This window comes from Phascolarctos cinereus, unplaced genomic scaffold (genome assembly GCF_003287225.1).
Source record: "Phascolarctos cinereus isolate Bilbo 61053 unplaced genomic scaffold, phaCin_HiC Scaffold_2;HRSCAF=192, whole genome shotgun sequence".
Lineage (NCBI taxonomy): Eukaryota > Metazoa > Chordata > Mammalia > Diprotodontia > Phascolarctidae > Phascolarctos > Phascolarctos cinereus.
The window spans coordinates 123,365,836-123,393,577 of NW_027555625.1; the positions used below are offsets into that span (position 1 = coordinate 123,365,836).

Sequence of the window (27,742 nt, forward strand, 5' to 3'; positions counted from 1 at the left end):
TTCAGAGATTCAGAACCTTTTTTTATTGGTAAAGGTAACCACCACTCCACAACGATTTCCATTAAACCTAAAAATAATCTAAGACCGATCATTTACATTTCAGTACATTTGATTCTATGCCCTACTTCAATTCTACCCCACACCCTTGGTGATAAGGGTTTCTTGTCTAATATGTAGCATACTGGAAGTAATTCAAGCTCAGGTCCCCTAGAAAAAACAGGGTCCAAACGAACTCTGTGGATCTGAATTCCTAAAACTACAGCTCACAAGTCCCAACCCCTGTGCTTACCTTTCAGGTTAGTTAATAAACATTCATTAAGTGCCTATTATGTGCCAGGCACTGTGCTAAGATACAAAGAAAGGAAAAAGATAATTCCTGCCTTCAAGGAGCTCACAGTCTAATGCCAACACATAAAAAGAAGTTGAAAAAAGTCAGGCATAATGAAGTCCCACAGACAGGTGGGAAATAATGTCTGCCCTAGCCTCTCCCTCTTTTAGAGTATCCAAGAGGAGCTCTCCAATGTGCACCCTTCACCTTCCCAGAGGCAGAGGCTGGAGTCCTGCAGGAATGTGGGGTCTTCCAGCCTCTGTTTCACCTGAAGATCTTGGGTAGGGTACAGTTAAACTCTTTCAAGGAGAATCAAAACTCTTACCCTAGGAAGAGTGGGGTGCCTTTCCAGCTCTGCCTCCTCAGAGTCTCAATCCTTTTCCTTCTCAGTAGGGACCAAGCTCTCTCTTTTCCAAATATTCCTCCAGAGTTGGTCCTATTTTAAATCCCAAGAGACCATCCACTTCTAGGGAGCAAATACATGTTCTCTGATGGTCTTCAATCCATTTTCCTTAGACTTTCAAATGCAAATCTAGGCCTCCCAAACTGCAAATCAGCCACTTTAGGTCTAACCAGCTAAGGGCCACTCAAAGTCTCAAGTCCTATACATAAACACTGTGCTTAGGAAAGCCCTTTGATTTTCTTAGAAGTAATGTAATAAATACAGTGCAGGCAACTAGGGGATACAGAGGATAGATCTCTGGGCCTGTAGCTAGGAAGACCCAAGTTTAAATCTGACCTCAGACACTTAACTAGCTGTGTGACCTTGGGAAAGTCACTTAACCCTGTTTGCCTCAGTTTCTTCATCTGTCAGATGAGATGGAGAAGGAAATGGCAAACCACTCCAGCATTTTTGCCAAGAATACCCCAAATGGGGTCATGAAGAATCAGACTTGACTAAACAACAAATAAATACAGTGGAACCTTACTACTTAAGAACTTGTACTAATGCATATAATGTACACACAATTTCCTTCCTTTGAGAAATATATAAATTATAAATCCTTGTATAGGTATAGTGCTTTATACTTTCCGAAGCTCTCTTACAACACTTTATTTCTATTCCTGTTAACAACCCTGTGAAATGGGTGGGCCATTGTGATAGCATCTTTAATGCTTCTTTTACAGATGAGAAAATTTAGACATCAGAGATATTAAGCGACTCGACATAGAACAAGTGAGTGGTAAAGCCCGATTTAGGACCCAGATCTCCTGACTTCTACCACTCTTTCTACTGAATCACACTGTCTCAATCTACAACCAGAAACTTCTTCAAACCAAGAAATTAAGAAACAAAGTTTGCTTTGAAAAGGCCTTTAACTTTTGTAAAGTCTTTAAATGCAATTGTGAATTTGTTACATCGAATGATTTTCCTGTGGTTAGTATCCATTTATATCTTACTTTAGAATGTGTACTGAACTGAAAAGAACGTGATATTTCTTTGCAATGTTACATAATTTTCACTTTTTACTAGGTCAAGCTGGCCTCCTCCTCTGTCACATAATACTCCTATCTCACCCAAGCACAGGTTCTATTTGTAATATTTGCTCTCTACTTCCCCATGTTCCCACCCCTTCTACAGAGACTTTAAGAGGAGGTCGGACAAGTAGTCATCTAGATAGGATGGTTTTGTTGGGACTCCCTGCTCTGAGACCTTCTCCCACTCCTGTGTGACAGTAGCCACAAAGTCTATTTCATAGCTTCACTGTATTTCTTTGCATTGCATTGTATTGCAATTAAGTTCAATCCCCAAACATTTATTATTTTCCTACCACATTCAGAGCACAGATTTTTTGGTTAACATTGTTCCTTCAGGCTCTTGTTGCAAATATTGTATATTATGGTTAAGTGTGTTGGTCTTCTACTAGACCAGGAATTCCTTGAGGACAGGGCCCATGTGTTATCTGAACTTTGTTAATTCCATAGCACCTAAAACAGTCCACTGCATACATATTAAATTTTTTTAAAATAATATTTTTTCCAATTACATGTAAAAACAATTAACATGCTTTTTTAAATTTTGAGTTCCAAATTCTCTCTTTCCCTCCCTCCCTCTTTTCTCCTTTCCCTGAGATGGTAGGCAATTTGATATAGATTATACATGTGCAGTCATGCAAAACAAATTTCCATATTAATCATTTTGTGAAAGAAAACACAGACCAAAAAACCTCCCACAAAAAATAAAGTAAAAAATAGTATGCTTCAATCTGCATTCAGATGCTTTCAGTTCTCTCTCAGGAGGTAGATAGCATTTTTCATCCTAAGTCCTTTGGAATTGTCTTGGATCTTTGTATTGCTGAGAACAGCTGAGTCATTCAAAGTTCTTCGTCATACAATAGTTCTTTTTTTTTTTTTGTATTTTTAGGCAATTGGGGTTGTGACTTGCCCAGGGTCACTCAGCTAGTAAGTATCAAGTTTGGTCTGAGGCCAGATTTGAACTCAGGGCCGGTGCTCTATCCACTGTGCCACCTTGCTGCCCCACATACAATAGTTCCGTCACTATGTAAAATGTTCTCCTGGTTCTGCTCATTTCACTTTACATCAGTTCATGTAAATCTTTCCAGGTTTTTCTGAAAGCATCTTGCTTGTCATTTCTTATAGCACAATAGTATTCCATCACAATCATAATCCAATTGCTCTGCAAATATTGAGTATTAAATAAATATTGTAATTAATTAGCAGGCAAATACTTAGGAAGATGAATTGTTGTCCCTAATTGAGTCATTAATTTACATGAATGAATTTATCATGGAATCTAGGAATATTGGGAGTTGGAAGGAACTTCAAAAGTCATCTAGTCCAATGTCTTACTTGATTCATGAATTCCCTCTATAGTATCCTTGAAAAACAGTCATTCATACTTTGCCTGACCCATTTGGTGACAGAGACCTTACTGTTTCCCAAGGTAGCCTATTCCATTTTCGGATGACTCTGCTTGCTAGTCAGTTTTTCTTTATACTTAGCTTAAATCTACTCCCTGGTCTTTCCACTGTTTGTTCTGTTGTCTGGAGTTACAACAAGTCTAATCCTGCTTTTAGCTGTTTGATGTTCCGGCATTTTAAAACATGCTCCACAAAAAAAAAAGGTCTCCAGATTAAATGCTTTTGGTTCCTTCATCATATCACATGGCTTCATATCTCCCAGCCATTTTGGTTGTCCCCCTCTGAATGTCCCCTCCCTTGCCACTCTACCTCTGAACATGTGGAATTCAGAACTGAACAACATGCCGCACAGATGCTCTTAACCCTGTCCACTGGCACCACTACCTCATTCATCTTAGTCACTAAGTACTTATTCACACTGCCTAAAATTGCACTAGTTTTCGGTGCCTGTGGAGTAACACTATTGACTTGTACTCTGCTTTCTGTCCACTAGAACCTAGGGTCTTTTCCCACAACCTATTTTCTTTTTTTTTTTTCCAGCCAAAGACAAGGTTTATTAAAGATTCACCATACTGGCCAGACTCTTAAGGAATCTGAACATTAGTGAGCTGTTGGCTAGATTTTAAGAATCTGAGCACTTGGTTAGACTCTTAAAGAATCTGAGCACCTTAATGACAGCCAAAATGGATCTTATATACAGAAAGACTGTGGGAGGGATCTAGGAGTGGCCAAGTAGTTTGGAGTGACTAGAGGAGGGGTCTGGGAGAAGGGGTATCTTGATGAGAGTGGCCAGTAGGCTGGGGTACTGGAGGAGGGGTCTAGGGAGGATCTTGATGGGAGTGACTGGGAGGTTGAGAATGGGGTCTGGAGAGGATCAAGGTTTTTTTTGTTTGTTTGTTTTTGAGCTAGGCAATGGGATTAAGTGACTTGCCCAGGGTCACACAGCTAGTCCGTGTTATGTGTCTGAGGCCACATTTGAACTCAGGTCCTCCTGAATCCAGGGCCGAACTGCCCCCACAACCTATTTTCTAAGTAAATCTCTATACTTCCCTTGATGACAGAAGGAACCTGTCAACAAAAGAAGGCCATGGGTCTTAGCAGGAGAAACTGGGTCATGGACCACTGATCATAAAGTTTAGACCTAAAGCTGACATTTGAGATTATCTAGTCCAATAAGTGTAATTTACAGATGAGGAAACTGAGGAGGCAGAGTTATCTAAGGTCATATAGGTAGAGCAGCTACAAATTAGAAGATGATACTGATAGGAGAGGTGGTAATCTCCAAGACAAATTTTGGCTTACTTGACAATTTGGTATGAAGTTAAGTTGGCTCTGGATGTTTCTTTCAAAGTTTCCTATTTGAGATAAGAAGTATCTGTCTTAAACATTTTCAGAGAATTTGCTTTGGCCTGGATTTGACACTTTGTCTCCTGGCTTCCTGAAAAAGAACAAATCTCTGAGCTCATCCACATTGACAGATTAAACCCCAAGAAGCCAAAACCCATATTTGTCTTTCCAAATAAGCAGCCAGTGACCTCTGCTTGGTGGTCAGGGATTCAGCTTCTTGAAGGGAGCAAGCCCAGAGGGCAAGCTGCTTTGATCCATCAGACAGACCTCCCAGTCTGCCTTTGGCCAAGGACTCCAGGAACCAAACCAGCGTTGTCTTTGTCAGCCCGAGAGATATCCTCATGGCTGAGGAGCGACTTGTTAGCTGGAAAGATGATCTTGATGTCTATACAAAGGTGAGGGGAATCGAAACTCGATTTGCTTGGCTATGGGGAACTGGACTGTGAATAGAGAAGATAGAGTGTGCTCCTCCAGGTGTACTTGCTGAGCCCTTGGTTAGCTGGAGAGAAACAGAAACAGACAATTAGAGCGAAGTAGAACCTTAAGACATAGACCATAGAATGGGTTTTTTAAAAATAGATTTTTATTGATATCTCTTGTTTTACATCACCTAGATTTCCCCCTGTATCCTCTGTTTCCCTCCTCCCAGAAAGCCATCCCTAACCCTTATGACAAAAAAAGAAAAAAATTAGGAGGAAGATGATCTGATAGTATATGCATTATTCCATGCCCATGGATCCCAACTTCTGCAAAGGAAGGGGGATCAAGTGGGGAAGGTATATTCTAATATCTCTTCTTTGGGGTCAAGTTTTGTTCTTTGTAATTTTACAACACTCATCACTTATTGAATGTTTTGTAGTTGTTTTTTCCATTTACATTACTGTAGTCATTATGCATATTGTCTTCCTGGTTATGCTTACTTCATTCTGCATCAATTCATCTAAGTTTCTTCATGCTTCTCTATATTCATCATGTTTGTCATTTCTTACTGCACAGTAATATTCCCTTACATTCATGTACTGTAATTTGTTTAGCCATTCCCCCAATCAATGGGTATATACTTTGTTTTCAGTAAGTAAAAAAAAAAAAGCCTCCAGGTTAAATGTTTTGAGTTCCTTTTTCATGTAATATGATTTCAAACCAAACGTTATTGTGGAAAGAGAGAATATAGGATGTTAGAGCTGGAAGAGCCTTGAGAAGATAGGCTGTTGAAAGTTAGTGGTGTAAGGTGCCTCAGCAATTCTCTTGCATACCCTCATGTTGCAGAAGAAGAAAGAGGTTAAATCATTTTCTTGAGATTCCTAACTTGAATTTATTCTAAAAGTGCAACCCTGTCTCTGAAAATAAAGCTGACAAGATATCCTTAGGGGGTAGGGACCTTATGTTAATGCTTACTAAATAGTATCTAATGTAGCTCCAGGCACACAGTAGGCACTCAATAAATATTTGTTAATCAATTGATTGTGATAGTTAAATGTATCTCAAGCTGTAGTTCTCCAGCACACAGTGGACACTGAATGCATGCTAGTTAAATAAATGAATGGATGGGGATGGACGGATGAAAAAACATTTATTAAGTGTTCACTATGTTCCAAGCACTGAGCTAAGTATTGGAGACACAAATACAAACATAAGACAATCCCTGCCTTCAAGGCATTTACATTCTATCAAGGACAGGGAATGCTTATAGGGAAGTGGAGGCCAGGAAGAAAAATTTTCACTTGGAAAATTATAGGGAATGAATATTCATTTGTATTATTTTAAGGTTTACAAAGTGTTTTCCTCACAACAACCCTATGAAGTAGATAGTGTATCATTACCCAATTTTATGCAGGGAGAAACTGAGGCTCTTGAAGAAATAGGAGTCAGTAGTAGCAACTAATGATTACAAAGCACTTCTAAGTACATATATGGTTTCTATATGTGATCTCTTATGGTCTAGACCAGAGCCTTGTGAGATAGGTAAAACAAATATTACTATTATCCCCACTTTACAAAGCAGAAGAATGAAGGGATAAAGTTGACGACTCATATTTCTATAACACTTCAAGCTTTAAAAAGCACTTTATATACATTCTCTCATTTGATTCTCACAACCCTGTAATGTAGGTATTAAAAGCATGATTTTTCCTCATTTTATAGATAAAGAAACTGAGGTCAGGAAGGGGAAGTGACTTGTCGGTGGTCACACAGATAGTGTGTGTTCGAGGCAGAATTCAAACCCAGATGGCCTCTGACACTAACTCCAGACCTCTTTCCACTACTTCATGCAGTATATAACTATTTTATGAAAGCCTATAGTAAATGAGCACATAAGGGTACATTCTGAGACCCTCATGTTTCCTACAATCAGCCCAGGACAACTGAGCCAGATTCAGCACTAACTCTAGTTCTGAGCGATCATGACCAATCTTGGCCTTCATGTCTCTCCGGTTGACTACTGGCCGAGTTACACAGAACTGAATTTTAGAGTTCAGACAACACTCCTAAGAGATAATGAAATAGAGTTTGAATCCTCACTCTGCTTTCTGCTGTGTGATTTGGGGCAAGCTCTTTCCCATCTCTGGACCTCAGTTTCGTCCACTACAAAATGAGGAGGTTGGATTAGATGATCCCTAAAGCCCCTTCCAGTTCTAAATCCTCTGATACCTTGTTTGAGAATTGAACTTAGATTTATAAACCAGCATGAAATGTCTATATGAAAAGAACTAAAAAAATGTCAGGGGGTAAGGCCCTTTCCATACTAGGAGATGGGAAATCACTATTGCCCTCAAGGACTGTACAATCTTATAGGATTGAGAGCCAAAAGGGGTTTTAGTAAGCTTTTAGTCCATCCTTCTAATTTTACAGATGAAGAAACTGAGGCCCAGAAGGAGAAATAACTTGCCCAAAGTCTAATTAGCCTCATCAGGATTCAAACCCATGATCTGTATGCTATGTCAAGCCAACACTAACACTTAAATAGTCAGTAATAAGTATAGAACTTTTTCCTATCTATCCTGTGCATAACTTGCTTTGTATAATATTTGTTTGCCTGTTGTCTCCCCTTTTAGATTATAAGATCCTTGAGGGTAGGCACTGACTTTTATCTCTTTTTGTATCCCCAGTGCTTAGCACAGAGTAGCTGCTTAAAGAATGTTCATTGACTGATTGCTATGGGGAATTCCCAGGGAGGAAACTCCCTCTACTAATGAAAATCCACACTTGTCCCATCTCCCACTTGTCTCAGAAAGCTTCCTACAGCCCCCATCGAGACTTCTCTGGTGTCACACAGCCAGAATGTGTTGGAGGCAGGGCTTGAAGTGAGGTATTCCTGACTCCGACGAAGGCTCTCTGTTTCCCCACTTTGCCTCCATAAAACAGAACTATTTTTTGAGAGTCAATGAAAAGAACTTCTACTAAAGGCCTTTGCCAGGGTCTCATCATGACAGATTGCTGACCCCTTCATGGCTGGGCCAGCGAAGCACAAGCAGCTCCCTTCTAGCAGCAAAGGCTTCGAGGACTTGAGTGGTGAGGGTCAGCATCTGTTGGTGTTGGACCAATCTAAGTGTGGAGAGAACAAAGTGATGATTTTTTTTTTACCCTGGTAACTCATGATAGGGATGGGCTGTGACCAGTGTTGGTAGAAAGAGTATCTGCATCAATGAAATTACCAATCCTTGAGGCACTCAAGTAATAAAAAGAAATATAATCTATACATATGTGATTAAAATTTAAAAAACAACAAAACCCAGACTGCTAGGACTATGTGTGTATAATTGTCTGGCCTTTCATTTTAAAAATTGCCAATACTTACAACTTGGTCACATGCATTATGATAGCTGTGTTTGAATATTTTAAGGGTTGTCATGAAAAAGAAGGATCAGACTCCTGTTTGGCTTCAGAGGGTAGAACCAGGGGCAAAAGGTGGAAGTTGCAAAAAAGGAAAGTATAAACTTGATTTCAGGAAAGATTTCCCAACAATTAAAAATATCCGTAAGTGGAACAGGCCACCGTGAGAGGTGCGGGGTTTCCTTTCCTGGGAGGTCTTTAAGCAGAAGATGAATGACGTTTGTCAGGGATGTCCTAGTGCGGATTCCTCCTGGGTACGTAGTAAGCAGATGGCTGCTGTGCTCTGTGCTAACACTCACATTCTGTGATTCTGTGAGATCTGATGTAATGAGGAGGCAGCGTAGAAAGAACAGAGGTCTCAGAACTTTGAATCTGGACTTACACCTCAGTCACCTTCTCATTTGTTGCTTCCTAGCCTAGACCAGAGGCATTGCCCAGAAGGACTTAACCCTTTCAACTCTAGAACTCCCCCTCTGGGGCCCTTGCCCTCCTGATTGTTAACTGCCTTTTATGCGGCTACCTCCAGCTTTGCTTCAGCTTTGACCAGCACCTCTTGCCAGCACCTTGCTGCCTGGCACCTCCATCTCTCCCATTCAAGTCTGTCTCTTTGTTATATACTATACCCAGATACCAAAGTAATTTTCCTAAATGACAGGTCTGACCATGTCACTCCCATTCTCAGTAAACTCCAATAGTTTCCTGTCACCTCTAGGATCAACTATGAACTCTCGTGATTCATTTAAAGCCCTTCACAACCTGTCTCCATCCTACTTTTCTAGGTTTATCAATATTGCTTCTTTTTAGGAACTCTTTGGGCCAGAACTGGACAGACTAGCCTTCTGGATTTTCCTAAGACAAAGCGTGGTCATATACCCTTCTCCACGCCTTGTGACGTTCACAGGGAGGCTATGAATATGTAGGTGCAGACTGGGCCTTTCTTTGTCTTTGACCTCCCTGGGGGAGGATATGCCAACCAGTTCCCCCTTTTCTTCCCAACAAGAGGTTGTACTATATAGAAAGGGAGAAAATGGGAAACATTTTGAAACTTTTTTTCCTTAGTTAGAAATTCTAACTGACCCTTTCTCCATTAAATGTATAAAAATTTCACGCCCTGGAATTATCATTCTTTTCTTTCTAAATAACACTCTAATAAGTGGAATTTTGAGCAGAAAAAAGATACTGAAAATCTTGTTCCTTGGATAGAATCCAACCAGAAGGATGTGTCTACTGTTTTGCATTCTCTTGTGCTGTTTGATGAAGTTCTCTTCATACCAAGAAAAGGCAACAAAAGAGCATTTGTGCTTGTCTCCCCTGAAATCCATCCATTATGCATGCTCACTTACAGGTCTCTTTATGCCCAAGTTAATTTTCCTCTACACTGGAAACTCTAGACTTGACTCCTGAGTCACTATTGTGTGATGGAAAGGACTCGAAACTGGTAGGCAGGAAATCCATATTCTATTTCCAGATCTGTCATTAATTTGGTGGGTGACCTGGGCCTCGGTTTCTACATTTGTAAAATAACAAAGTTGGGTAAGCTGATTTTCAAGGTCCTACACCATCTCTAAGACTCAGGATAATCTCCTTATTGAAACAAATTTGGATTTATACCCCAGAAAACCTGCCTATTGTAAGTGTGATGGAGTGGAAGGAGCGCTGGATTGAGAATGAATAAGTTAAAAAAAATTAATAGGTGCTTATTATGTGCAAGGCACAATGCTAAGGGCTAGGAATATAGATTGTTGTTGTTTGTCCCTTGTTTTTGAAGAGGACCAATGAATGACATCATGAGTGATGTCTTGACTTATCTGTGAATTGGATTTAAACGGGGCAGAATTGAGCAAAATACAACAACAATAAAAGACAGTCCCTGCCCCCAAGGAGCTGACATTCTAATAGGGGAGTGTGTTAAAATTGTATTTTGTTCTGACCATCCCCTCCCCTTCTGGTCAGTATAGTAAGTAAGTTTATAAGCAGCCAAAGTAAAATAACATTAACAGGAAGTAAGATTGCAAAGGGAAACCTGAAGTCATGGGTATGCCATCCCAAAGATCAGAGGAGCATAATATGCAAATTGTATCATATATTAACCCAAAATAACATCCTGGTGACATGTATTAAATCAGGGAAGCCATCTAGGCTCTGATCTCAGGGCCTCTTGGTCCCAGTATGTAAATCTCAGATAAATTCTAGATATCCTCAATAAAACCAGCAGAACAATAAATGTTCCTGATAACTTTGAGATGACAGATAGGATAACTTTAAGTGACAACTTTGAGATGATTTGTACTTATTAGTGAACTAGCCCCAGGGTGGCACAGAGCAAAATTAGTCTGTTCCCCAGCAAAAACCCTAGAAAAATGAGACCTCAAACTCCTGCCCCTTGAGCATGTTTTCATTTCCATCTGGGTCCATGCTGTCCATGCTCCCAACTCCAATCCATGGTTCCATGAGTGATTCGCTATGCCCACACCTCCCCATTCTCTTCTCCATACTACCTGCCTTCCTTCGCTACCCTGTCCCTATCCTCATACCACCTGCCTCTGTACCCTACGCCTTCACTTGTCTCTGTATTTTTTTGTGCCTATTTATCCCTGCCCCCTCTGTGCCTTATTAAAGTGTGATTGCAGCCTCACTTCCTGCTGCCATAATGATCTTTGCCAGTGAGTACCCTAAGAATTGGGTGTCCCTGTTCCCTTTCATAATTCCATAAATTAATTGTCAATTCTGGGAGAAAAGGGAGAGGGGAAGAGGATTAAGCTTTTCTTAAGCACCTACTACGATCCAGGCACTATTCTAAGTGCTTTAAAATATTATTTTGGGGCAGTTAGGTGGATAGAGCTCTGGCCTTGGAGTCAGGAGGACCTAGTTCAAATCCAGCCTCAGATACTTGAGACTTACTAGCTGTGTGACCCTGGGCAAGTCACTTAACCCCAACTGCCTCTCAACATAATAATAATATTTAAAATTTTTTAAAAAGACCATCTTAAAAAAAACATAAAATAAAATATTATCTCATTTGATCAACTGTCAGCTAGTTATCTCTGGCTAGGGAGGGGACATGAGAGATCATCTAGTCTAACCTACTCCTTTTACAGAGGAGGAAACTGAGGGCCAGGGTGGTCACACAAGTAATTAAGTGTTAAAGCCAGGACTAGATCCTTGGTCCTCCGATCCAAATCCAATATTCCATTCCACTGTCTCACATATCACTTTGTGGTTTATTAAATGTATTACTTACACATGCAAAACCATGAGGAAGAAAATGCAAATATCATCCCATTGTACAGATAAGGAAACTGAAGTTTGGAGTGGTTTAGTTACTTGTTTTTACAGCTGCATAGATCATGGGAATTCAAGTTCCAAGTCTGGTATCTGGTGTGCTAGACCACAGAAAGTACTCTATCTCATTAAGTTAGAAGATCCAAATTCAAGTCCCCTCCCCACTTACTGGTTGAGTGACATTGGGCAAGTCACTTTAACTCTCTGAGGATCAATTTCCTCATCTGTAAAATAAGGATACTTCACAGGGTTGTTGTGATAAGAGTGCTTTGTAAATCAAATTTGCAAATAGTAAAAAAGCTAAGAAGGTTAGCTAACCTGGGGTCCTAAAAGATGTGAAATAATTAAACAATGAGTTTTTGTTTTCATTTTGTTTTGTTTTGTCTGAAACTGTGATTGCAGCACCATGTGGGAAACTCTTGGTATAAAAACTCTGTAAGTGGCAGCGAGGTGGCAGAGTGGATAGAGCACCAGCCCTGAAGTCAGCAGGACCTGAGTTCAAATGTGACCTCAGACCAAACACTTGACACTTACCAGCTGTGCGACCTTGGGCAAATCACTTAACCCTAATTGCCTAAAAAAACAAAAAACAAAAAATAAAACTGACTTCACGAATGCATCTCCTAGAATCCTCAGCATCTCCCTCCCCTCCCCGACTCCCCAATTCATCTTCCTAGAGAGCTGCCTGGGGGCACTGGGAGGTTAAGTGACTTGCCTGTAGTCACAGAGTCAGTATGTGTCAGAGAATGGACCCTCGCTCTTGACATCTAAGTTTTCCCAACTCCACATCTGGCCTTCTTGCCACTACACCCTTTCAGGACAGTATAAAATCACAGGATCATAGATTTCGACCTGCAAGGTACCTCTGAGGTCATCTAATTCAGTCTTTTAATTTTAGAGTCTAGGAAACTGAAGCCCAGAGACGGTAAGGTACTTGTCCAGGGTCACAGAGGTAACAGGTGGCATATTTTAACCCAGGTCTTCCAATTCAAAATCCAATGAATCCAGTAAATGTGAAGTTCCAAAAATCAACTCTATACCAGTGTAGGATGGGGGTGACTTGACTAGATGATTGTGTAAAAAAGACCTGGAGTTTTTGGTGAATTGCAAGCTCGGTATGAGTTAACAATAAGTTGGGCAAAAAAGCTAATGTGATCTAAGATTGCATTGAGGCATACTGTCTAGAACATGAGATGTGATCGACTTTGCTGTACTTTTCATGGTTATATCAAATGTGGAATATAATGCTTTGTTCTGGGTGTTGCATTTTAGGAAGGCTATTGACAGGGCTGTACTGGAGACAGGCTTTTCAGAGCCAATTGTTAAATTTTCAGTGTGAGATTTTATACCTTGGAAACTGGCAAATGTTATAATTCAGGGTTTCATTTATTGTCCCGCTGATTATCTAGACTTAAGAAAATGATGGAGAAAATGTTACTATGGCAGATTAAACTTTAAAATGTGTCATGTGTACAGTTTCCCCTTTCCCCCCAATCCGGCTGTTAAACATTTACCAAACCCCTCCCTACTGCACACTGACATACTAGAATGTTTCTAGAGGAAGATGGCCAGGGTGACCTATAAGTATGAGTTAAGTGAATTAAAGATGTTTAATCTGGAGCAGAGAAGATTTAAGGGGCACAGGATAACTGTCTTCAAGTATTCTAAAGGATGTCATCCCAGAGAAGGATTAGACTTGTCCCAAAAGGCAGAAGTAGCAGCAAGAGGGAGGAAATTTCAGAAAGGCAAATTTCAACTTGCATAGAATTGTGTGAATGCTTACCCCTTAGAGGGAGAGATATTTGGTACCTATTTTACATTTAATTTTCTATGTACGTATTCTTTCCCTTGCCAAAAAGCCAACCAGTCAACCAAACCAAAAACCCCCCAACTCCATGAGGTGGGCATTGTTTGTATCCTGAGTCTCTGAGCATGGTTCCTGGCACACAGGAGATGCTATTTCATGAACACTACTAATTGAATGAACTTGATTAAGGAGAAGCCACTTAGTATCTGGAACTGGTCAGATCAGGCTTCCTAGTTAGGGAGTGAGTTCCCTAAGAGCAGAGGTTTTGGGGAGGGGGAAGTTACAATGCTGTTTGTTGGGGAGCCCCTAGAGGGATTGCCTGTTCAGGTGGTGGTCAGACTAGGATGCCTGAGGGGCTCTAATGCTAGGCTATCACAAGGTTCTGTATAAATGGGAGCTGTTATGATTTGTGACCCTCCTGAGGGGCACAGGTGCTCTAAATATATTTTCCCGCTAATGTTCTTGCCATCCACATTAGTTTTGTGAGCAGTCCACAGTTTGGAGGCAGTTTTGGGGCATCTATAGCAGAGCTAGTGGCTCTTCACTAGCTTGGTCAGAGGCGGACTGATGGTTATACTGATGCCCTGTGTGACCAAATTAGATTATATTTGTAAAGTGCTTAGCACATAGTAGGCTTGTTCCCCATGTCTGCATCCTGTATAGGCAGTACGGTATAATGGAATTTACACTGGATTTGGAATCAGACGACTTTATCAATTAATCACTCAATAAATATTAATTAAAGACCTACTATGTACCAAGCATTGTGGATACAAAGATGAAATAAGATAGTCACTCTACTCTAGAAGTTTACATTCTACTGGGGAGAAGGAATATACGTACAAAAAAAGACATACAAGGCAATTTTTTTGGTGGGAGTAGGGAAGTATTAGCAGCTGGTAGAAATATCACTCAAAGCTCTTTGCACCTCAGTTTCCTCATCTGTAAGAAGGGAATACTAATAGATTCATGATTTTCAGCTAGGTGGGACTTTAGAGAATATTTAGCCCAACAGCACAGAGCACAATGCCTTGAACACGGTAAGACTGATCCACCGACTTGTCTCACTTCATCGTGCTGTCTCTCCAAGGTCCCTTATAGCCCTAAATCCTATGGGCGGAGTTAATTATGACCTCTGGAAGTACTATGCTGTTCATTCTGACAATATTCACTATGTAAGTGAAAAAAAAAAGATTATCAGCACATCATAACTCCTACCTATGCCATATGCCTAGGGTGACTGTATTTTCTTAACAAAAAAAAAATTATGTGTTTTGAAAAAGAATATTACTTTTGTAGCCTCTTCAAAAATTATTATTTCTTGGATTTAACTTGTCCTGGAAAATACAAGGCTGTGTGGTTACTATATGTGTTTTTCTGTATGTATGTGTGTATATGTATATGTGTATATATATATGCATATATACACACAATGTATGAGTACACATATTCATATACATATAACAATCATATAGCCTTGTGTTATATATAATATACATGTGTATGCACACACATACCATACCTACACATAGGTGTATACGTGTGCATATATGTATCTGCAATGTGTGTGTGTCTGTCTATGTCACTTCATTTCCTGTCACAGCTACAGTAGAATTTCTCAGGACTACTTCTTACATCCCCATGTGTTATAGGTGCTCTCCCCCTCTTTCGACTACTTAGGTGGCTCTGGTTAACCTTTCCTAAGTACTTAAGCATTTTCTAACCCTGAGGCATCTGCGGCTTAGAAACAGCATTAGATTTGTTTGTGCCACTTAATAGTTGTTTGACCATGTGCAAAAGGTTTCATCTCTTGAAATTTCAGTTTCCTAACAGTGTGTCACACTTGAAGTTAGGAGGACCTAGGTTCAAATCTTTCCTCATTTTCTTTCTTTTTGTTTTTTTAACTATGTGAAACATTATTTTATTTCCAAGGAAGTACTTACAATCTCCCATTAAAAAACCAAGTCTTTCACTCAACACATATTTATTGAGTTGAGGGAGGAAGAGATTATAAGACCCAGACCTTGAATTCCATTGATATTTTAGCCCATCCACCCCAGGCTTCATCTGAGATCCTGCCTGGTTTCACTCATTGATGGGTCACTGTGGCTTAGCCCAGGGGAAAGAGCACTTCTGCTGGCATCAGAAGATTGGTTAGAGCCCCATTTCAGAAAGCTACCAGCTATGTGACTATGGACAAGTTACTAACCACTATTTCCTTGTCTAAAAGAGCTGCCTCAGACACTTCCTAGCTGTAAGCCCAGGCAAGTTATTTAACATGTATTATTATTATTACCTCAGTTTCCTTATCTATAAAATGGGGATAATAATAGCTATAACATTTATTTCATAGGGCTGTTGTAAGGTTCGCATGACATAATGTAGACAAAGGCCTTGTGATCATGATAGAAATAGGAATTATGTTTTCCAATCTCTAAAGTAAGAATAATAATACAGGCACCATCTAGTTCACGAGGTTATTATGGGAATCCAATGAGATTACTCATGGGAAGGGTTTTGTAAATTGCATGTGGAAAAGGCAGCAGTGCTGTGGTGGCTGCAGAGTCGTCCAGATTTAGGAAGACCAGAGGTTCAAGCCCCACTTTTGATAATTTACCTCTCAGTACCTAGGGAAACTGGAGCAGCTTGATGGTGCAGGGGATAGAGTACTGGGCCTAAAGGAAGGAAGCCATTTTCCTGAATCCAAATCTGCCCTCATTCATTTCCTAGCTATGTGACCCTGGACAAGCCATTTAACCCTATTTGCCTCAGTTTCCTTACCTGTAAAAGAAGCTGGAGAAGGAAATGGCAAACTATTCTAGTATCTCTGCCAAGAAAACCCCAAATGGGGTCAGGAAAAGCTGGACACGATTGAAATGACTGAACAACAATATCACTGTAGGAAACACTCTAAGACTATACACTGAAAAGCTTTGGCAGCTCTGCACTGCTAGAGGGAGTTCTAATAGACAATAACATCATCAGTTTGGTCCCAAAGAATTTAAATTATCCAGGTTTATATAAATGTCAATTTTTATTATGACTTATATAGTTCTGTTTGTCCTTGCCACACTTCTGCCAACAGACTACAAGCTCCTTGAGGGCAGTCAAGAGGGAAGGGAAAGGAATAAGTGTTTACATAGCGCCTACTATGTGCTGGGTACTATGCTGAACATTTTAAAACACTACCTCATCTGAGCCTTATGACAACCCTGGGATTGAGGTACTGTTCTTATACCCATTTTACAGCTGGGAAAACTGAGGCAAATAAAGGTTAAGTGACTTGTTCAAGGTCACACAACTAATAAGTACCTGAGGCTGGATCTGAACTTGGGCCTTCTTGATGTTTAGACTCTATCCACTTCTCCACCTTGCAGTGACAGTGCAGTTTTAATATTGACAGTGCCTCCCACACAGGGAGCACTTCAGTAAATGTTGGATTGAGTTGATTGTATCCACCTTACAAAAAAAACATAGTTGGTAGATTTTTGTTGTCCTTGTTGAGTTATTTCAGTCTTGTCCAACTTTTCCTGACCCCATTTGTGGTTTTCTTGGCAAAGATTCTGGAGAGGTTTGCCATTTCCTTCTCCAGCTCATTTTACAGATGTGGAAATTGAGGCAAACAAGGTTAAGTGACTGGCCCAGGGTCACACAGCTAGTAAATGTCTGAGGCTGGATTTGAAGTAAGGAAGATGAGTCTTCCTGACTCCATGCTTGGTGCTCTGTGCACTACTCTACCTAGCCACCCCTTTTGGTAGATAGCATCCTTATTTTCTAGCTGGAACTACAGAACAGCTGAAGTTTTAAAGTGAATTGCCCTGATTTCACAATGCTGGTGAGCTATCATGTCTTCCAAGAGTCCTGTTTTGTCCATGAGATTATCATCAATTTGCAGCTCTTTAATCATCACCTAAAAAAGGCAGAGCTTTCCAAAAAAGGAACTTAATGTAGAAATTGAAAGGGAATTTCATGGGACTTTGGGAGCCTTGGATTTCCACCTTTAATAGGGGCAATAAACAATTGCGTTTTTCTTACAAAGGGCACTTTGTAGCACTGGGTACCAGGAAAGACTGAGTGAATCATCTGGTCCCCTCCCAGCTGACTAAGTCTGCATCTATGTTCACAAGCTCTTGTCAGGGGTCTACACAGAGCTCAGTCACCACTCTGAATGTTCCTATGGCAGAGAGCCTGGAGAATTCTATGTGTCCTATCCACTGGAAAGGGCATTGTTTTTCAACTGTAAATCACTTTGACAGTTCAAAATACAAGCAGTTCTTCCCTTTATGCAGTGGGAGCTTGTAGGATTTACAGCTGGAAGGGGCCTTTAGGTCATTGAGTCCAATCCACTCATTTTACAAATGGGGAAACTGAGGCCCATTTATATAGCGTTTTAAGGTTTGCAAAGTATTTTACAAATTTTATTTAATTTGATCATCACAACAACCTTGGGAAGTAGATACTATTATTATCCCCATTTCACAAGTGGGGAAATTGAAGCAGATAGACTTTTTTAAACAGTTAAGTGACTTGCTTAGGGTCGTACAGCTATTAAGTGTCTGAAGCAGCATTGGACCTCAGGTCTTAGTGACTTCAGGCCCAGCTCTCTAGCCACTGTGTCACCTAGCTGCCTCTATCTTCAAGAAGATTCTTGAACCCATCTAGTCTAGATGGGCACTCCTAGCTCTAGGCAAAATAATGAGAGGGTGTGTGTGTGTGTGTGTGTGTGTGTGTGTGTATGTGAAATCTGCTTTGAAGTCTTCCAATTTCCCCTCCACCCTTACCCCCAAGTGCTCATTATCCTCATGAGAATATAGGTTTTAAAGCCCCAGGGGACTTGTTCCACAAGTGCTCAGTCCTTAGAGATTATCTAGTCATAGCATCACTGGGTCCAGCATTTAGGGCCAGAAGGCACATTATAAGTCATCTAGCCCAAATCTTTCATTTTACAGTTGAGTAGCTTTGTACACACAGAACCCAGTAAAGGGGATGGAATTTTAAAAACCATGAAAACCCTCTGTGGGGCAGTGATAGTGGTACAGCCAGTCTTGGACCACAGATTTAGAGTTGGATCTTAGAAGTTGGCATGGCAGAGTAAGATTCAAACCTAGGTTTTCCTATTACAAAGATAATATCCTTTCTACTTTATCATGCTGTTGCCTTCTGACTGTCCAAAGCTACCCACTATGGCTTTTCCCCTGGGTCTGCCCTTCTAAGACACACTATTTCCTGCTTAGCATCTGTTCCTCAACCCCATTAAAAGTTACCTGTTCTATGTACCACTCACTCAGAATCTTTCCATCTCCTAATTATCTCTTGGGAGTCTCAGAAATTAATTTAGGATAAGCTGTTGGTAGCTAATAATATCCACTGCTAGGTGGTATAGTAGAAATGGCAGCAGTTCTGGAGTCAAGAAGACCTGAGTTCAAATCTAGCCTCAGACACTTCCTAGCTGTGTGACCCTGGGCAAGTCTCAGTTTCCTCATCTGTAAAATGTACTGGAGGAGGAAACGGCAAGCCACTTTAGTATCTTTGACAAGAAACGGGGTCACAAAAAGTCAGACAAGACTGAAAAGACTGAACAACAACAAAAAGCCAATAATAACTTAATGTTATCTTCCACAGTAGTCTCCGCATTTTAACTGGAGCCTGGGAAGCCCAAAGCCTTCATGCAAATCAATGAAGCAGTCTTTATGGACAATGTTCTAGGAACTATGTGTACATGTGCAATAGGGAAAGACACAAAAACATTTTAAGGCCCAGTTTTCAAGGAACTCACTTATCCTATGATATAGTAGCAGTAAAAAGATTTTCCCAGTGCCAGAAATGGTATAAATAAATAAATACAATCTGGATGGCAATGTGTCAAGTATAGAGAAAGGGGAGATCAAGGGAATGGAATATATTTCCAGAGGATAGAACTAAGGCCATTTGGTAAAGTTTATGAAGAAGCAGATTTCAACTCAACGTAAGAAAATATTTCCTTACAACTAGAGCTGTTCAAAAAGTGCTCAAACAATTCAAGGATGGCAGAGGGCAGGTCCCAGATGGCAGAGGGGAATGAATGTACACCCTTCTCACCCATGAGAAGCAGTGCTGTACAGTAGATAGAGCCATCAGGAAAACCTGGGTTCAAATGCCTCCTCGTAAAGACACAAGATCTGCTCTGTCCTGATTATGCCAATTGTAGGGTAGGCAGACCCCTAGAAGAATACTGAAATACTGAAGAAGGATGGGCCTATGTCAGCTTGGTTATTAATTAATTTTACTAGGGTTAATTAAGGGAGCTGACTAACAGGAGGCCAGTCCTGGGTAGCAACAGGACTGAGTGAAATGAATCCCTGTGACATCCTTAGGCCAGGGCAGAATATTATATAGAGACAGAGCAAAGAAGGCATAGTGCCAGGGATGGCTCAGAGTTACATTGGTGGTGGTGTTTGTCCTTTGTTGTCTTGACTTCCTAGTAAATTGGATTTAAGTGAGATAGAGCTGTGCAAAGTCATCAGCCTCAGAGTCAATGGAGTCCAGTGACAAGACAAAAGTGAAGACTAATGGTGATAGCCCAGGATGCAGTGGTTGACTTCGGCCTTTTTAAACTAATGTCTTTCCTTGTCTGAGGCAACACCCATTCAATGATTACGGCTAGGTAAGAATTGAGACAAATAGATGGCCCACTCAATATGTGAGGGGAAGACCCTCAGAGTTTCTGACCAGAACTGAAAACAATTGCTATTTCCACTCAACTCAGCCATCAAAACCCAAACAATGAGCAAGAAAGGCTTGGGCTGGGACCTATTATTGGGCATTCAATGAAAGCCAGAGTGATTTGGATTTAAAAGCTTAGTCAAGTAGCTCCATTTGAATCACAATAGGTTTTTTCAAAGCCTGTTTTTCCAGAGCTATATTTCAAGAAATCATAAATGAAAACTGCCTAAGACAAAAAGTTAATTGTCCTAACTCTTTGAAAGAAAAAAAAAAAGATTAAAAAGAAATAAAAAAAAAATTTAGCCACCAAGCCCCAGGACATTTTACAAAATATAAGGGAGGGTCACATGAAAATGTTCCTATGAGATAGTTGGAGCTTCTTCTGCTGTTTACTTTTGTTCAAGATAGTTTACATTAACTGTGAGACTCAGGTCATGTTTCCAGGTTCTGGTTTTCACCATATACTCCTTAGATACTTACTAGCTACCTGACCTAAGGCAAGATGGTTAACTTCTTGTGACTCAGTTTCCTAATATGTAAAAAAAAAAGGGGTTATGGACTCCAAAATCTCTTCCAGTTCTTTACCACTTGGGAGTCCTGGACTTCCTTTAAAATTCACTTCAAAGGCTTCATGTCTTTCTGGACCCCTTAATTTTACCTTCCCATCCAATGTTGCCTTGGGTTTGCTTTGTATGAGTCTCTCCCCAGACAATGTAAGCTCCTTGAGGATTATTTCTTTTTGTTTTTGTATCCCCAGCATTCAGCACAATGAACGTCTAGCCCAAAGTAGGCCCTAAATAAGGGTTTGTTGCTAGATTCCTTCAGTCAGTAGGATGTTGAACTAGATGACCTTGAAAAATCCCTTCCAAGAATTCTGAGGAGTCAAGAAGCCAAGGTCTGAGTTCTAGCTCTGCCACCTACTTCCTGGGAAACCATAGGCCAGTCAGTTCATTTTCCTCGGTTTTCTCCTCTGTAAAATGAGTGAGTTGGACTACCTAATCTCTTAAATATTCCCTCCTTAGCCAGAGGCCGCTAGGTAGCTGTGGATAGAGTCTAGAGTCAGGAATGCTCAAGTTCAAATCCAGTCTCAGATACTTACCAGCTATGTGATCCTGACAAGTCACTTAACCCTCTGTCTGCCTCAGTTTCTTCAACTGTATAATGAAGATAATAAGAGCATCTTCATCCCAGGGTTGTTGTGAAGATCAAATAAGGTAATGTTCGTAAAATGCTTGGCATAGTGCTTGGCACATTAGGCACTAAATATTTATTTTCTTCCTTTCTGTGACTTAATTTGCTCAACTGTAAAAGGAGGGGTTTGACTAAATGATCTGTAAGGTCCCTTCCAACTCCAAAATTTTGATTCTTCCTCAAGAAAAAGTTAAGACTTAAGTTGGGTCTTGAAGGCAGAGAATGAAAGGGGAGTAGACAGACTTTAGTATCTTCTCATTCTCAGGGATCTTTCTTTTTCTAGGTGTTCAAGGGAAGGGGTCTCCAGACAGAACCTATAGCTCTCTACTTTCTCTCAGCATATTACTGGGTTTTATGAACATTTCTCCACATTTTTTAATTCCCTTGAGTGTTTAGATGCATCTGAACTAAAAAATTACACTGCTACATCTTTTTCCCATCTAAAAAAAATTCAAACAAAAACTAGCCCAGGGATTGTGGTGCCTATAATGTGAGCCCCTAGAAACCTGACTCTTACAATGACCAGGTCAAGAAAGAATCAAATACCAGCTTTCAGGAAGCAGGAATGGGGAAGGAATTTGGTTAGCCAAAACCTTTGCCTAGCAGATTGTAAAGGTATTTAAAAAAACAAACAAACCTTGTGAATAAACATTTATTAAGCACCTATCATGTGTTAGGCTCACTTTGCTAAGTAAGTGCTTGAGGATTTAAAAAAAGGCAAAAGAGGGGTCTCTGCCCTCAAGGAGCTCACAGTCTGATGACAGCACTCAAACAACCATGTACAAACAAGTTGTACACAGGATGAGCTGGAGATTATCTCAGAGGAAACAGTGGATTTAAGGGGGGAATCAGCAGTCTTCCTGTAGAAGGTGGGATTTTAGCTGGGACTTGAAGGAATCCAGGGAAGCCAGTAAACCCAGAAGAAGAGAGAGAGCATTCCAGATATGGGGGCAGCCAGTGAAAATGCCACAGTTGGGAGATGGAGTTCCTTGTTTGGGAAAGAGCAGGAGACCACAGTCACTGGATAGCAGAGTACATGGGGTGCTATAAGGTGTGTTAAGAAGATTGGAAAGGTAGGGAAGTGGGTTATGAATGGCTTTCAATACCAAATACAGAATTTTATATATGGTCCTGGAAGTGATGTGAGGAACTACTGGAGTTTATTGAGTAGGGGGATGACATAGGGAAAGCATTTTGACAGCCAGGTGGAGGATGGACTGGAGCAGGGGAGAGACCTGGGGCCGAGAGATCAACTAAAAGGCTGCTGCAATAGTCCAGGTAGTGGATGTGTCAGAGGAGAGAAGAGGTACAAATGGGAGAGATGTTACAAAGGTAAAACTGACCGGCCTTGACAATAGATTGGATATGGGGGATGAGAGAATGAGTCAAGGATGACACCCAGGCTCCGAGCCTTAGGCAGGAAGCCAGTTTGTCAGGCTACAAGGTAGACAATAGAAGTGGCCGCCATTTCAGAACAAGGGAGGTACGAAATACCCAAGTAGCCACAAAAATATTTAAACTTATTTTGCTGGCTCCCTCTGCTACCCCCTCCCATTTTGGCCTATGTGTCATCTGTTGTCAAACAAACACACCCTTGGGTAGGAGACCTGTGGTGACAGCATACACACACCTACCATATATACAACCTCCTGTAGGGGATCCAGAAGTCACCTGTGGCCCTCAGGATGAATGGGACCAGACCTCATCTCTTTTTACTTATGAAATGGCCCCTCTCTTGTTTTCATCATCTACTGTAATCCTAAGCAGCTATACAGAACTTTCAGTCAAAAAGTATGCTAATAGATGGGGTGGGAGAGAGGGGGACATAAGCTTCATGTCAATCTTTGACACATTCAATTAAATTCAGCAAATATTAACTGCCTAGTGCATTCAGAATACCATATTAACCACATAGGGGAAAGTTTACAGATCACAGTCTAGTAGGAGATAAATCACAGATATTGATTATATATGTCTACAATTAGAGAGCTGCAAAAAACTATTATAAAGTGGGTTCTGAAGGAAAAGGGTTATTATCAACTAGAGAATCAGGGAAAGCTCCCTGGAGGAGGTGATGTTTGTGATAAAGATGACAGAAATTCAACAAGTGAAATAGGGAAGTAGTGGGGAGAAGAGACTCCAAGATTAGAGAGGAAACAGTATGATCAAAGACCTAGAGCTAAGAAAGCATAGGGAGGGTATAGGGGATGACAAGTGATCTAGTCTGGTGGAGATAGAGAGAAATAAGTAGTTTGAGATAAAGTTAGAATGCCAGGATTAGGCCAGACTGTATAGATGGTGTTGAGTGCCAGATTATGGAATGTGAAGTCTATGTGGCAGGCAATATGGAGCTAAGAAAGCTTTGAACTGCATGAACAGATCCATGAAGATGGACTGGAAGGGGGAAAAGTGGGCACATACAGACATGTTAGGAGGCTATTGCTAATAATTTTAGCTGATATTTAAATCTAGGTCTGATTCTAGACAAACCCTGTGAAGGGAGAATTAAGTCTATATGCTTTGCATAGTCTAGTTTCTCAGCAGTATGATCCCATTGATCCTTAAGACATAACTATCCAAAATCATACATATTGTTACATGTATTGCCTATCTAAACCCCTGTTTTTACCTCTAGGTTTTCAAGGCAGGCCCTTTGACTGAATCCAAACTTCATAGAACAAATCTCCTTAATAAAAGGATCCGTTCTATAAAACTTGGACTCACTCAAAAGGCTGCACCCAAGGACCTAGGAAGGCCACATGGGGCCTTGAGGCCCCAGGTTCCCCACTCCTGGAAGGTTTCAAGGTAGAAGCGACCTCAGAGATTATCCAGTCCAACTCCCTATTTTGTGGAAAAAGAAATTGAAAAAAAATCATTTATGGTACATTAAGCACCAGAAAGTTACAAAAGTGGGGAGCTTAGCCTGGAGATGAGTAGACTTATTGAATACATGATCCTAGCCTTCAAGTCTTTGGATTCAGAAAGTCCCAGGGAGGAGTCTCAAACTTTCTATGTGACTAGCACAAGGGCTGATTTCTTTCCATTCCCATCCTATCACAATACTCTTAATAATCTCTCAGAATGTCGGTTTCCTTATTTGTAAAGCAAAAGTGATAGTATCTGTACCCCTCTACAAAGGAGAGCCATTATTATTAATAAATAGAGCTGTCCAAAAGCAGAATGAGCTGCTTGTGCCTTTATGGAAAAGTGGGGGATGGGGAAGTTTCTCCACCAGGGAGGCTACAAGACTGCCAGTTGGGAATGTTAGAGTAAGGATTCTTATTCATATAGGTTTGGCTTACATCACCTGGGGAGGTCCCTTCCACTTCTGAGTTCAATTCATATGTACTAAGTGCTGATAGGAAATAGGAACTACGATTTCATTGGTGGGTTAAGAACCCATATGGGGTCACAACCCACAATATAAGAAGTGCTGAAAGGGGGGGCAGCTAGGTGGTGCAGTGGATAGAGCACCAGCCCTGAAGTCAGGAGTACCTGAGTTCAAATCCCACCTCAGACCAAACACTTAACACTTACTAGCTGTGTGACCCTGGGCAAGTCACTCAACCCCAAGTGCCTAAAAATTAAAAAAAAAAACAAAAAAAGAAGTGCTGAAGGGGTCTCAAGTGGAAAAGTTTTAACAAGCCCTGGACAGAGAACTCTTAGGTGAGGAAACTTTTGCCCATGGTCTCCCCAATTAGACTTTGAGGTCCTTGAAAGCTGTATCTCCAGCTCTTAGCAGAGTAGATGGCACACAGCTGGCACTTAATAAATGCTTGTTGACTGCAGGTCAGCATCTTCATTTCGATTTACAGTTTTAGAAAGTTGCTTAGAGTACTGAAAGGTTAAATAGCTCACACAGCTAGTGTGTGTCAGAGACAGAACTTGAAAGCGTCTCCTTGGCTTTAAGTCCATCTCTTCATCCACTATTTACATCACACTGACTCTCTTAATTCTAAATTACATACACACATTCCTACAATGTGCAACAATGTGGCTCCCTACCTTTCCAATCTTTCTTGCACACCTTATACCCCCCACAAGTACTCTGCTATCCTATGACTCTGGTGTTTCTGTTGTTCCTCAAACAAACTCCATCTCCCAACTTCTGGCATACATGTGTGCATATCTATGTGTATATGGATACATACATATGTGTAATATGCATACATATATACATACGCACATATATAATCACTGGTGCCCATAGACAACACCTGATATCTAACAGGCAAGACTCAGTTTACAAAGCTCCTAGACTCTCCCTACAATTAACTGTCCGAGGATGGCTCATCTTTGGGTACTTTTCCAGTCATTCACACACCTCCCCCTTCACCTTCAGCCGGGATCTCCACTTACCACCCAATATGCACAACCCCACCACCCCCCTTCCCGTGCCCTACGCCCATAATCCACCAGCCTTACACACCCGCACCATCAGCTTTACTCACTCACTCACCCCTTGGGATGGTCAATCACGTTCCATCACACACACTCACACCCCACCACGTGTCCCGTCCCTCTCCCCGCCTCCCTGCCCAGAGGGATGCAGGCTGCCGAGCGAGGCAAGGGGCCCCCGCCGGGGCATCACATGAGACTGCCCGCCTTAGGCTAGAGGGAGGGGGCCCCCAAGAATCCGCGGACCGCGATTGGCTGCGGTGGAGATGCCGGCCGGCCTCAGGGAACACACACCCTCCAGCGGCAGCCAATGGGCGGAGGGCAGGGAGCGGGAGCGTCAGAGGAAGGCCGAGGGGCGGGCTCACCTCTCAATGAGCCACATTGTTGCGTGAAACTCCAACGAGAGCAAGAGGACCTCCCGAACCCTCCGCCTAAGCCGCGGGACTTGAGAAAGAGCAGAGCTGAAGAACCAAGAGAGGCAGGAAGCGCCGGGGAATCCAGACACGCGGGGAGCCCAGAGCGGCAATTCTGCCTTCGATGAATTAATTAGTCGCGCAGCCCATCCTGAGTTTCAGTCTGATCAGTTGCTCCTTGAGTAACTCGTGTTCCTTAGGGGCAGTTTGCTAAACCGGAGGCGCTCGCTTTGAGCTTGGGTTTTGTCGAGATTATTTGGTGGCGGTCTATTATTTATTACTGGAATAAGTTACCTGTTTAACGAACGTTGCCCGTTCAACGAAAAAAAAAATTGGGGTGGAGTGAGACGGCGAGATTTTAAACTTTTAATTCGCTCCCCTCCCCTTCCATCCGTTTGCTCTATCATTTAAATTGTCCCGAGCCCTCCTTCGATTTGAGGTGTCTGGAGAGCGGATTTGCCTCTGGTCCAGTTGCGGTAAACGCTTGGGACGCTCGCCTGCCTCCACAATCGGCCTCATCCACGCGCGGCCCCTTGCCGGTTAGATCCACGGCGCCTTCGCTTCCATCTCACTTCTGTCCTAAAACAGGATCCGACTAGCCCCGTGGGGAACAGCTGGAACATGATAGCCTCGCATCTGCTCGCTTACTTCTTCACGGAACTCAACCATGACCAAGTACAGAAGGTAAGGCGAGGGCCGGGAAGGGACTGCCCCCCAAAAGAGAGAAGAATATTTCTGGCTCTTGTTCTTCTCTCCCTGCAGACCCGCCAGCCCCCAGGGGACCGAGAGATACCATCTCTTTTACTCTTGGTTGCTGAGGTTTTTCTAATCCGCTCCCAGTGGCTTGGGAGCTGGAGCCCTGTCCAGGACTCGTTTTACTTGGGGCAGTCGTCCAATTCCGGGGAGATTGGCGGTGGACCGACCCCTCCAGCCTTTCTTCTTTCCCCCACCCTGCCCCGGGGAGCCGGAAAAGACTTCTTCACTGCTGGGAAACTCCTCCGCCGAAGCCACGTCCGCTTAACGAAGTCCGGGGGTGTGCGCGCACTTGGGTGGATGGGAGGGAGCGTGTGTGTCTGCGCGGGAGCGCGTGTGGTTTCGTGTGTGTGTGTGTGTGTGTGTGTGTGTGTGTGTGTGTGTACGTGTACACGTGTATGTACGTGTACGTGTACACGTACGAACACAGCTGGGGTGGATTTTCCTCCTCCTCCAGCCAAGAAAGGCGCACGCTCTTTCACTTTTTTGGACGGGCCATGCCTTTGCGCACGTGGTTTGGGAGCCCACCGACAGGAACTACGGGAGGGGTTAGGAAAGCCTCGGTTCCTCCTCAGGCATGCTATAGGTAGAGAAGAAGTTTGGGGAGAACTTAACCCTTCTTGGAGAATAGGTAGAGGTTACATCTATCTGTACCTGTCCCTGTTCTGACTTGGGCGGATCGCTTTGGCGGGTGGTTTTCAGTCGCAACTGGACCAGGGGAAAATCCTCTCCCAGAACGCCTAAAATCGAAGGAGGGCTCTGGGCAGTTTAAATGATGGAGCAAACGGGGACTTGGTTGGCCCCAGTG

At 41.9% G+C, this 27,742-nt stretch overlaps 1 protein-coding gene and 1 long non-coding RNA gene across 2 annotated transcripts in view; one reads left to right on the forward strand and one right to left on the reverse strand.

Moving 5' to 3' along the window:
- Positions 1 to 26,224, reverse strand: LOC144455803 (uncharacterized). The gene is made up of 2 exons (XR_013484581.1): positions 26,134 to 26,224; positions 1 to 5,056 (listed from the first exon to the last, which is right to left on the reverse strand). It is a non-coding gene; the product is annotated as an uncharacterized LOC144455803 (long non-coding RNA).
- Positions 26,154 to 27,742, forward strand: part of HK2 (hexokinase 2) — a 96,085-nt gene continuing 94,496 nt past the window's right edge. The window contains exon 1 of the mRNA XM_020985310.2: positions 26,154 to 26,865. Coding sequence (XP_020840969.1) covers positions 26,803 to 26,865 — 63 coding nt within the window. The 5' untranslated portion in view covers positions 26,154 to 26,802. The remainder of the gene's footprint in view (positions 26,866 to 27,742) is intronic.